This window comes from Mixophyes fleayi, chromosome 1 (assembly GCF_038048845.1).
Source record: "Mixophyes fleayi isolate aMixFle1 chromosome 1, aMixFle1.hap1, whole genome shotgun sequence".
Lineage (NCBI taxonomy): Eukaryota > Metazoa > Chordata > Amphibia > Anura > Limnodynastidae > Mixophyes > Mixophyes fleayi.
In genome coordinates, this window is record NC_134402.1 from 317371100 (window position 1) to 317384415 (window position 13316).

Here is a 13316-nt window from a genome sequence, read left to right on the forward strand (position 1 = left end):
ATGACATAGCCACTAAACTAAGTCTATTCTTGCAGTTTTTAATTGCCTGCTTTTTTTCATTTGTCTGGCAATACACACATTAATAAATAGCATCCAGCTAATTGCAGTCCTACGGTGGGAAATCTGGCCAACTGAGGCTAACACAATTTACACAAAGTAGCATATGAGCTCAAGTTCCTAAAACTAGCTGAATACAACAATGCTACTGGTTAGTTATATCTTTACTGCTTCCCCAACCAGATCACAGAGCAGACTCAATTAACTGTCATTCTCCCAACTTTATGGACCATAAATTATTACTTATATTAATTGATTTGTTACGCCGCATAATTAAGTTTACGATATATTTTGATGTAATTTTGCCGATCCCATTTCGACAAGTGTAATAAAAACATAGAAATGTACTCCAGCAATACATGGAATTAATACAGTGCAGGGGTAAATATATTAATCAGCGCTTTTTGCAACTCGCTGATATTCAACGAGTTTGACAGCTAATTTTAAAATGTCAATGTTTAAAAGCAGTAGCGTTTTAAATTTAGCTCTCAAACTTGCCGAATATACGCAATAACAGTGCTGTATATCATTGGAGGCCTCTGGATCCCCACTAACATCCCGTAACTGGTCATTTGCTCAGAGGGGTCCTTACACCTGGAAGACTCACAATGCTGGTCAAGCTCAAAATGGATAACAGACTGTGTCCTGCCAATTGTTCACCACACTAAAAGCTCACTCTCTCAGGTTTACGCCAATTTCATCCAAGAGAATATATATATATATATATATATATATATATATATATATATATATATATATAGTAGAACACGATATCAGGAGGGCGCTTAACCCAGTGTATGGATATTATGCAAACATATATTAGACAAAGATATATATAGATAATAGAATATTGTTAGGAACTCCAAAGCCAGTACAGTGAAACTCGGGAACTACTCAGAAGGCCAGGTGTTCGCTGGAGCCCCTAGTGGTGGGGACAGACTAGGCTGCGGGCCGACCGAGGGTCGAGTGACGTATACTGACTTAAAGGAGTTCCCAGAAGTGGAGTGATTGGCGGGCTGTAGTTAAGTAGAATCCTAGGTCAAAGGGTCACAGGCACAGATGCAATATCCAAAGACAAGCAAAGGGTCAAACACACAGGCAGAGAAGCAAAATCCGAAGTCCAGGCAAAAGGTCGAGGTCAGAAGAGAAGGGTCACAGGTCCAATAACAAGCAGGGGTCAAAACACGGGTAGTCAAATCCAAGGTAGCAGGAACCAAAACAGATAGCACAAGCAGGCAGCAGGACTGAGGACAGAACGCTATAACCGGCAGTGAGGCTGCAGACCTCACTGCCTTAAATACACAGAGGGACCAATCAGGGCTTGTCCCTGAAGTATACACATTTGCAGGCTAATGCCTGCTAATTCAGCCCACAGGCTGAATCCAATACATAATCTATAGAATGCGCGTGCACTCCCGGCTCTCTATACCACCGGGACGCCGCGCTGAAGGAGCGTCTGACCATTGCCTTAGCAACGGTTGGGTGCTGAGCGGAAGTGACGTCCCGGTCGTCAAGGTGACGGCCGGGACGCTAAAGGACCCAGGAAGCGAGCCGCGGCGGCTCGTAACAGTACCCCTCCCCCTTGAGGAGGGGTTAAGGAACCCGACATCCAGGTTTAGTGGGAAATTTCCTGAAAAATTCTTTAATGAGTCTCCCAGCATGGAGACGCCTCCGCAGTATCCAGCATCGCTCCTCAGGGCCATAACCCTTCCAGTGCACCAGGAACTGAACTTGGCCTTGGACCCTCCTTGAGTCAAGGATTCTCTCAATGACATATTCCTGGTCTCCATTCACATCCAAAGGCCGAGGCCTGCTAGAGGAAGGCTGACTGAATCTGCTGGGAGCAGCGACTTTTTTCAGAAGCGAACAATGGAATGTCGAGGGTATTTTTAAAGACGGTGGGAGTTTCAGCCTGAAAGCCACTGGATTTACCTTTTTCTCAATTGAAAATGGTCCAATGTATCGGGGCCCCAGTTTCTTGCAAGGTTGCCTCAACTTGATGTTCCGTGTGGACAACCAAACCCGATCTCCCACCTTCAGAGAACATGGCACACGATGGCGGTCAGCGAAAGCCTTGGATTTTTGAGAGGCTTGACCCAGTGCAGAGTGCACCTTTTTCCAGATAGATCTCAACCTGGCCGTAAAAGCAGGTGTTCCAGAATCCCCACTGGGAACAGCAGTAGAGAAAGAGTTGGACTTCGGGTGAAATCCGAGGTTGCAGAAGAACGGAGATGTGTGTATTGTGGAATGGCAGGAATTGTTGTAAGCGAATTCCGCCCAGGGCAAGAGAGAGGACCAGTTATCATGAAATTTTGAAACATAGATGCGTAAAAACTGTTCCAAGGACTGGTTGGTTCTTTCTGTCTGTCCATTCGACTGCGGGTGATACGCTGAGGACAGACTGATACTGATCCCAATGGACTTACAAAAAGATCTCCAAAACGTGCAATAAACTGAGATCCTCGGTCCGAGACGATGTCTTCAGGAAGACCATGGAGACGAAAGATATGGGTCAGAAACAAAGTAGCCAAGGTCCTGGCATCCGGTAGTTTGGGTAAGGATATAAAATGTGCCATCTTACTGAATCGGTCCACGACTACCCAAATGGTGTTATGGCCTGCAGATACCGGAAGGTCAACAATAAAATCCATCGAAAGATGGGACCAAGGTCTGCTTGGAGCAGGCAAGGGTAGCAGTAGACCAGAAGGGCGGTTTCTAGCAGATTTGTTTCTAGCAAACTCAGGACAGGCACGAACGTAAGCCTCCACATCATCCGATAAGGTGGGCCACCAAAGCCAGCGAGAAAGGATTTCGATAGTCCTATGAATTCCCGGATGACCAGCAGAGCGGTTGTTGTGACCTTCTATGAGGACAGGTTTTCTTAGATGAACCGGGACAAATAACTTGAGAGGTGTCTGAACGGGAGCAATTTTCTGGAAGTGTTGGATAGTGGCTCCCAGATCCTGGGTGAGTCCGAGATGAATTGAAGTTGAAGGAATAATAGACTGCGAGTCAGGAGACTGAGGATGATGGGCCAAAAAACTTCGGGACAAAGAATCAGCCTTAATATTTTTTGAACCTGGACGAAATGTGATTATGAACCTAAATCTGGTGAAGAATAGGGCCCAGCGAGCCTGCCTGGGATTCAGAGCTTTTGCAGTCTGAATATATTGGAGGTTTTTATGGTCTGTGAAGATGGTAATGGTGTGTGCAGCTCCCTCCAACCAATGTCGCCATTCCTCCAATGCCAACTTAATGGCCAATAATTCACGGTTTCCGACGTCATAATTACATTCCGCTGGCAGAAATTTTCTCGAGAAAAATGCACAAGGATGTAGCTTTTTACTCTGTGGGTCTTTCTGAGAGAGAATGGCACCAGCACCGACATCCGAAGCGTCCACCTCCACAATAAACGGAAGTCCTGGGTCAGGGTGTCTAAGGACTGGAGCGGAAATGAAGGCAGCTTTGAGAGCTGAAAAACTCGCCAGTGCTTCTGCGGACCACTCCGCTGGGTTTGCTCCTTTTCGAGTGAGGGCAGTGATAGGAGCCACTAACGAGGAGAATGAGCCAATAAACCTTCGGTAATAATTGGCGAAGCCAAGGAATCTTTGGATCGCCTTCAAGTTAGTAGGTAGGACCCAATCTTGAATTGCCTGCACCTTGGCGGGATCCATAGCGAATCCTGATGAGGAGATGATATAACCCAGGAATGCCACTGTGGACACCTCAAATTCGCATTTCTCCCGTTTTGCGTACAGATGATGTTGTTGTAATCTCAATAAAACCTGTCGGACGTGCTGACGATGCTGAGATAAGGATTCAGAATAAATTAGGATGTCATCCAAATAAACAACAACTGTTTTTCCCAAGAACTCACGTAATAAATCGTTAATCAGGTCCTGAAAGACTGCCGGAGCGTTGCACAAACCGAATGGCATTACGAGATATTCGTTATGTCCCGAGTGGGTATTAAAGGCAGTCTTCCACTCATCCCCCTTCTTGATTCGGATAAGATTGTAGGCCCCTCAGAGGTCAATCTTAGAGAATACAGTAGCTGTTTTTAGTTGATCGAACAGGACAGAGATCAAGGGTAAAGGATACATGTTCTTAATCGTGATGCTATTCAGTCCACAGAAATCGATGCAAGGCCTCAGGCTGCCAGATTTTTTGTAAACGAAAAAACAACCTGCACCTACCGGAGACTTAGAAGTGCGGATGAACCCTTTCTTCAGGTTTTCTTTTACATATAATTCCATGGCCTGTGTTTCAGGAAGGGATAGTGAATATAAACGCCCTTTGGGCAACTTAGAACCGGGTACCAATTCAATAGCGCAGTCGTATTCCCGGTGTGGTGGAAGTGAATCAGCTTTCTTCTTGCAAAAGACATCACTGAAGTCCTGGTAGGGTACCGGCAACAATTCTGTACTAGGCTGTATAATTCTAAGAGGCAGGGTCAAGCAGGACGTAGAGCATCCGGGACTCCAACGGACAATCTCCCCTGTTTTCCAATCAATAAGGGGGTTATGACTGCGAAGCCAGGGATACCCCAATATCAAAGGAGCAGAGGGACAAGTGATAAGATAGAAAGAGAGCTCTTCTGTATGGAGGACTCCTACAGACAACCGAACCATTGGAGTCCTAGCGAGAATCCTTCCCCCAGGCAAGGGGTTACCATCCAAACCACATGTGGTGATGCTTGATCCTAATCTGATATGTGGAATATCAAGCGTTTGAGCCAAATGTATATCCAGAAAATTACCAGCCGCACCACTGTCAAGAAAAGCATTCAGGTCCATGGATCTCTCACGGAAAGTTAGACGTCCAGGAACTAATAAAGAATTGTCTGAAGAGGTAATCTGAAGACCCAAGCGCACCTCTTCAACTGCACTTAGGCTTTGGAGTTTCCCGGCTTGCTGGGACATGAACGAACTAAGTGGCCTGGTTGACCACAATACATACACAAGCCTAGTGAGCGTCTTCTGGAGCGTTCCTCCGGAGGCAAACGATAAGCGCCCAACTGCATGGGTTCAGAGGAATCGGGCAAAGTGTTATCAAGGTTAGCGAAAATGTCCATAGGAGCAGAGGACTCCCGTTCAGCCTTCCTCTCTCTGATCCGACGATCAATTTTTATAACAATTTGCATCAAGTTCTCCAGCGTGTCGGATATCGGCTACTGGACCAAAGAATCCTTAATCTGCTCGGTGAGTCCTATGCTGGATCATTCCAGGCGCTATCCGTGGACCATCATCGAAATTCCGCACAATACTCTTCCGCTGAGCGACATCCTTGCCTCAGCGTACGGAGATGAGACTCAGCTGAGGCTACCCTATCCGGGTCGTCATACAATAGCCCCAGAGCTTGGAAAAAGGCATCCACTGACTGCAAGGCTGGACTTGTGGAAGGCAAGGAGAAGGCCCAAGACTGAGGGTCGCCCTGGAGTAAAGAGATGATGATCCCTACCCTCTGTTGTTCGGAACCAGAGGAACGTGGTTTCAGACGAAAGTACAACTTGCAGCTCTCTTTGAAATTACGGAAGGCTGGCCTGCTTCCAGAGAATCGGTCAGGCAAATTCATCTTAGGCTCCGGTGTGTCACCAGCGGGAACTTGCTGGAGCTGCAGGTCTCTAGAAGCCCCTTCTTGGACTGCCAGGCGCTGGGATAAATTCTGCACCACTTGAGAAACCGCCTGTATCTGGTTGGCCAGAATCTGGGCTGGGGACAGATTCGACTCCTCGCTGTCCATGACCGTATGATACCAATCTTCCCAGGCCGGTTATAATGTTAGGAACTCCCAAGCCAGTACAGTGAAACTCGGGAACTACTCAGAAGGCCAGGTGTTCGCTGGAGCCCCTAGTGGTGGGGACAGACTTGGCTGCGGGCCGACCGAGGGTCGAGTGACGTATACTGACTTAAAGGAGTTCCCAGAAGTGGAGTGTGTGTCTGTATATATATACACATATATATATATATATGTATGTATGTATGTATGTATGCGTGTGTGTATAGCCAAATCACCAAATGTATGAATGTGTGATCTACGAGTCAATGCATTTGCTCAACATGAAATACTCTCCTCAACCATTTTTAAGCAGTTTGCAAATAACCTGCTATTGCAGCTAGATTACCTGCATGTATATATATATATATATATATATATATATATATATATATGCATACATATACGCTCGTGTATTTTGGTTTTGGCTTTGGTTTTGGATCTGTAATTTTTAAGAAAAATTGCTAAAATATGCTAAAATCACTTAATTTTGCTCATTTTTTGATCCTACATTATTATTAACCTGACTAAAATACTGCAGCGGCCTGGTTGGATGCTAAGCGACAGAGCAATGATTCAAACACGGCAGTTCCTAGCACATCTAGAACACATTGGCACACAGCAGTGGCAGAAAAGAATAGTGGTGAAAGATGAAATTGTCCTTGGGCCCTACCACCCACCCACCCTCCCTTACGTTGGATCTTAAAAAGGACAAGCACACTTTAACAAACCAAACACTTCAGCCACAAAAGTGTCACTCCTTGTGGCTGTAGTGCATGGTTTGTTAGGGCCCCCACAAAACAAGGTAACAATGGCCTTAAGGCACCTAAGGTACCAGTGCTGTTAATTAACTCTACTGTGGCAAGATGTTGTTGTCATGATCCTCAGCCTCATCCTCACCATCACCCTCATCAGTGTGTACATTATCCTCACATATTATTAATTCATCACCACTGAAATCCACCGTTACAGAAGTCTCAGTATTTTGATGTAATTGGCAGGAAAGACCTTCCTCGTGGAACTTGAAGTTCTTTTTTATGAACATCATCTTTTCCACATTTTGAGGACGTAGCCTCCTATGCCTAACGCTGACAAGGTTCTTGGCTGTGCTGAAAACTCTTTCCTAGTACACACTGGAGGGTGGGCAACTTAGGCAGTGCAGAGCTAGCTGGAACATGGGTCACCAAATTCCCTTTTTTTCCTCCCCGTATGTAAAGGGACTGTCTGATGTGTCTATTTCTATGCTGTCGTGAAAATAATCCTCCACCATCCTTTTCATGCTGATAGTAGGATCAGGTGGAGTTGCTGCAGAGGTGTAACGTTTTTTGGTCAATTCTTTTAGACCAGACCAGATATAAAGCTTTGGTGCTGAATCACCTGCTTCATCCCTAGGGAAAGCAAAGTTTTTTTCCTAGCAGCAGTTGAGTGAGAAACTGAAGGAGGAGACGCCATCCTGCCACGTAACTCTTGAGCTGTCATCTTTCTCACCAGGAGCTCCTTGCATTTCTTCAGATCTGGGTCAGTTGGAAACAAAGAGAAGATATAGCTCTTAAACCGAGGATCAAGCACAATGACCAAAATGTAGTGATCCGATTTCAAGATTTTGATAAATCTTGGATCCTGGTGAAGTGAATAAAGTACTTGATCTACAAGTCCGACATACTTAGCGTAATTGCTTTGTTTTATCATTTCCTTTAGTTTCTCAAGCTGCTTTTCCAAAAGCCTAATTAAGGGAATCACTTGACTCAAGCTAGCAGTGTCTGAACTCACTTCACATGTGACTACTTCGAATGGTTTCAGCACCTTGCACAACACGGAAAGTATTCTCCACTGCGCTTGGCTAAAATACATCCCCTCTCCTTTCCCAATGTTATGGCTTGTGGAGTAAGCGTGGATGGCTTTTTTCTGTTCCTCCATCCGCAGAAGCATATATAGGGTGGAATTCCACATTGTCACCACATCTTGCTTCAGTTGGTGGCATGGCAAATTAAATTGCTGTTGCAGCTGCTGCAATCTACACGCTGTTGCCGAATGCCGGAAATGTCCATATATTTTATGGGCCACAGACAACATCTCCTGCACGTTGCTGTCATTTTTTAAAAAGCTTTGCACCCCCAAGTTTATTGTGTGAGCAAAACAGGGAATGTGATGGAATTCACCCAGTTGTAATGCTCTCACAATATTGGTGGCATTATCAGAAATGACATATCCTGATAAGAGTCCAAGCGGGATAAGCCATGTTGCAATGACATCCCTTAGTTTTTGTAACAGATTGTCAGCTGTATGCCTCTTAGTGAAGCCGGTGATACACAGAGTAGCCTGCCTCTGACAAATGTGACGTACTTGCATGTCACAGTCATATAATCTTTAGTTTGCCCAGTTCCATTTATCCACATATCTGTTGTTAAGAGTACAGTGGGTAGAATGGCATTTTGTAGCCCAATAATTACATTTTTACAAACCTTCTGGTAGAGGTGAGGAATAGCTTTTCTCGGAAATGGTGTCGTGAAGGAATTTGGTAACGGGGACACAAGACCTCAAGTAACTATCTAAAACCAGCTCCAATAATAGTGGATATTGGACGCAGATCTGATACTAGCATAGTCGCCATGGCGTATGTGATCCGCTTTGCGACTGGGTGACAGCTTTCATACTTGCTTCCTCTTGCAAAGGATTGTTTAACAGTCAATTGTTGTAAACTACTAGTAGTCTTCTTCTTGGTCTGCTCCTGGGATGAAGATTCACCCCCAGCAGCAGCAACAGCAGCAGCAGTGGGACTAATGCTCAAGAATTCTTCAGAGGAAGCAAGGAGAGTGCAGGAGTCATCTAGCCTTAGCAACTTGGATGCAGGACTAACTCCAATCGCTAATGAGGATATTAATGAGGACGGTGTTGTGGGTGTAGATTGCAGGCGTCAGGATGTAGGTGAGAGAAGGGTCCTAGCTGATGATGGACTGCTTGTTGTTATTTTTTTATCACAACTTTCTGACTTTCCCAACATCTTGCCATGATCTTGCATCAAATTCATAACTTAGATGAGGTGCTTAGATGGTTAAGGTCCCTCCCTTGACTGACTGTGTATTTACATATACTACAAATGGCTAGACAACTGTTGTCAGGATTTGGGTAAAAATAATTCCATGCATAAGAAGTGGAGTTTTTGGTCTTATGTCCAGGCATGACAATGGTCTTCTTCTTATCACGTGCCTGAACTGCTTCCACCAGTGCATGACTTACAAAAACAACATCATCTTCATCAACATCCTCATTAGCGCCCTCGTCGGCTACACAAATATCCCCCTCATCCTGTTGCAATTCCAAAGTGGCATCCTCAATTGGTGTATCATCGGCTACACTCGGGATGTTTAGGCACACACCTGCAGTAATCACACTATCAGAATGGTCACAATTACACATAGCACTCGTGGATGGACTCTTCTCGGGGATTGGTGTTATTTCTGAATCTAAACATACATTTTCCTCTAATGCCTTACTGTTTTCTTCCAGCACGACTGTTACACGTAAGAGTATTTGGGAACCAATTTTGGAGTCCGAATGACAAGGTTTTGCTGGTCACGAATGACCTTACAAGAAGATGCCTCAGTAACAGTTTCAGATCTCACACTCATAGAGAAAGGTGAAGGCCTCATTCTTTCTTTCCATTGCCTGTGTAGAATGGCATGTTGGCAATTTTATTTTTTTCTGCAGATAACTTTGCCTGGATTAGAGCTCTTTTTTCTTGACCAAGGTAAAAGGTATTTTTTAACATTTTTGTTTGCCCGATTTAAAAACACTATGCACTTTTACATAGACTTTACTAGATGACGTACAGGGATTACTATCATCATGACTGGTGGCACCAGCTGGTTGGTGCTCCTGCTCTTCTGTGTACTGCTGTGAATCCATTTTGATAACACAGTACACTTTGACTGCACATTCAGAAGAAAAGCCTGCAATGCATAGTATTTGTATTTCAGCAATGACAATTAGCAATGGAGCAATAGAGCTCTTCTTTTCGGGTGTATATAACATTGTACACTTTGACGGCAAATTCAGAAGAAAAGCCTGCAAGGCCTAGTATTTCTATTTCAGCAATGACAATTCGCAATGGAGCAATGAAGCTCTTCTCTTTGGGTGTATATAACACGGTACACTTTGACTGCAAATTCAGAAGAACAGCCTGCAAGGCCTAGTATTTGTATTTCAGCAATGAGAATTGGACAGCTGGACTGTAGAATTACACCAACCCTGACAGCACTAGTATTTGTATTTTTCTGCAATGAGAATTAGCAATTGAGCTCTCCTGAATGTCACTGTAGACTTTCTTGAACACTGCTACCCCCTCCCCTTTCAATTCTATCTATTTGGCTGACCAACTGCTCTACACAGTTTGCTACCCCTTCTGTGTCTCTCTTTCAAATGGCGCTAGATCGCCGTGGAGGGAGGTATTAATAGATTTCAAACCTCACAATATACGAGATTCGACGTAACAATGACGTTCTGCCTCGTTTTCGATTCTGAAAATATATATATATATATATATATATATATATATATATATATATATGTATGTATGTATGCATATGTATATATGTATATATATATATATATATATATATATATATATATATATATATGTGTGTATTTGAATTAATATGCATATGAATTAAATATTTTAAGACAAATAGTAAAAAAAAAAATTAAATATGGTTGTAGAACTACAAGTCCAAATAAGCCCTGACATTGACTTGAACATGTTAGCACTTGTGGGACTTTTGGAACTACAAGTCCTAGCATGCCTTGCTGGGTGCTGCCCTATCAAAGGTGCTGGAGGTAAGCATCTGCTTAGCCAATCACAAGCGGCCAGCATGTAAGTATTGCTTGTGATTGATGGAACTTTTAACATCCATTCTTATTGCAATCAGATTATCAACAGTTAAAACAGTATACATTCTGGGCCTGAGTCATCTTCAAAGGTAACTCCTTTTTCATGCCGTATCTTGTGTGAAATTGCTCTGCGCATGCACAGAAACGGACTTTGCACCAATGAAGGCAATTGCATACAATTCATGTCTCAAAGCAACTGACACTTACATGTGCCTATGACTTGAAGGACGGAACTAGGATGGGAAGGGGTAGACGGGCGTAAGAAATGTACAGTAAGGGGGTACCAAGGGTGTGCCTATGCAGACGCGACCAGTTCAGGTCATCTCTTAAGTATGTATTTTTTATCCGTATCATTTGCACCAGGCACAGGGCAGGTGATAGTGATGACTATATGTATGCATGCAGGACCAGCTTAACAACATTATGGGGCCCGGGGCAGCAGTGTATATATATGTACATATGTACATATAAACTAATAAACAAACTGGGTAAAACAGAAAAAGAGGCGAGAAGGCCCTGCTCACAAGCTTACAATCTATTTATTAATCTTCAAATCTCCAGTTGAAATTATTGGTTGCAATCAGTCACAATCAATATATGGTAGAAGATACTATAGTTAAACAGAAAGTTTAAAGAGCAGAAGTCCCTATAAAATTATATTGACACAATATACCTTATTCATTAAATACCTACAAGCTATTAGGAAGGAGTTAAAAGATTCTGCAGTGATTTTGTAACATAGATCAATTTAGAATTTTAAAAATGAATACACCCCTTCACAAGCTCCTAAAAGTATAATTCTGGCTATATAATCAGTATAATAATTAGCTACAACCAGTGCAATGTTGAGTTTTAATAGACTGGTATAGGAAGATATTACTTCATTTATGTCCGGAGTATGCTGAGGTACAGTGTGTAAATATAAATGTGCATAAACTTGTTCTTTCTTTATGTGATATTATAATCCCTTTATTTTTCTGTAGGATAAAGAGCCTCCCATTATTGCAGTTTTGGGATCTGGCGGTGGACTCCGTGCCATGGTCGGTTTTCTGGGTACCCTTGCTGAACTGGCCGAAGAAGATCTCTTAGATATTATTACATATGTTTGTGGCGTCTCTGGATCAACTTGGTATGTCTGTTTCATTCTAGTAGTCAGTTGACCGTAATGCCCACTAATAATTATATATGTTTACAGATAAGCCAAGGAGTATACACTCATACAAGGACATCACACCAAATAGGAAAACATTTACAATTGTTTTCACTTTTCCATGCTAAAGTAAAACTTACCAACATAAATACATAATACATGTAAGCCAACACACATGGATCTCTTATATTATCCTTTCAGGTGCATGTCCTCCCTTTATAATAACGACAAGTGGTCATCATGTATGAAAGAGATGGAAAATCAGATATCTGATCGTCTAACCAATTCTACATGGGACATCAGCAAAGCATGGGAGAAGCTAAAAGAGGCATTTTCTAAGGAAATATACTCACTGACCAGTTTTTGGGCTTATGTAGTTGTTCATCAAATGACTAAGCAAGTAAGTACTTTGCCACCAGTTGTGCAAAAAGAACCTCCTCATACTACACAATAACCGTTATATACCATCACAGTCTGGTATGTTTTGTCGTTTTTTCTAACTATATTATATTTATTTACCAAGACCTAGAACTGTTTTATTGCGGCTAACAAGCATGGTATAGCTTTTATGGACCGCCCACAAGTCACTTGGGTGTCCTGACTTTCAAGTATCAAATTATCCTGAACTTTACAATACAAATTTTCAAAACATTCATTTACTTAGCTTGATAAATATCTGTAGGCTACTGCCCCACTTACAAGTAGAATACCCTAAGCAGTTTATTTAAACTTTTTAGTCTGTGTACTATAGTTTCCTATCAACCACTGTATCCACATGCTTTCTCTGTCATGGTGGAACTACTCTGGCTGACTACAAAATAGGTCTGTTTAGCATTAGTATTAAAGGAGATGTCCACTTTCAAATTATTTTTGGCTACCTTCCTCCAACATGCTTACCAACAAAAAACACTGATGACTCTTGGTAAACAGGAGACGGTCATAAAAATCATTTCAAACTTTACATCCCCATGAAAACTGTTCTCTTCCATATTAGTGTAAAATACTCAGTCAAATCAACTGCATCCTACTATTGTACTGCTAACAAGGGATGTGCACCGGCGACTTTTGAGGTCTCGTGTTTTGTGTTTTGGATCCGGATTTTCGCGATGTTTTGGGTTCGGATTTGTTTCGCAAAACACCTGCCGAAAGGTTTTGGTTCGGATTTAAGGTTTTGGACTCGTATTTTTTTGGAAAAAAAAATAAAAAGTGTAAAAATCAAGTTTTGGGCTTATTTTCACTCCTACGCTATTATTAACCTCAATAGCATTCAATAACAATCATTTCCACTAATTTAAAGGCTATTCTGAACACCTCACAATTTATTTATTTTTTTAGTACAAAACGTTGCAACGAGGTATCTTTCTGGACTGCGTAGAGGAGTGTTCCCCACAATATAATTAAAAACCCATCAACTGGTCTGAATTACACCCAAAAATAGTATCTGCAC

General features: G+C 42.6%; 1 protein-coding gene across 1 annotated transcript in view; it reads left to right on the forward strand.

The window, feature by feature from the left end:
• Positions 1 to 13316, forward strand: part of LOC142158595 (cytosolic phospholipase A2 gamma-like) — an 82001-nt gene that overhangs the window by 26359 nt on the left and 42326 nt on the right. The window contains exons 6-7 of the mRNA XM_075212703.1: positions 11703 to 11848; positions 12071 to 12269. Of these exons, the coding sequence (XP_075068804.1) occupies positions 11703 to 11848; positions 12071 to 12269 (345 nt within the window). The remainder of the gene's footprint in view (positions 1 to 11702; positions 11849 to 12070; positions 12270 to 13316) is intronic.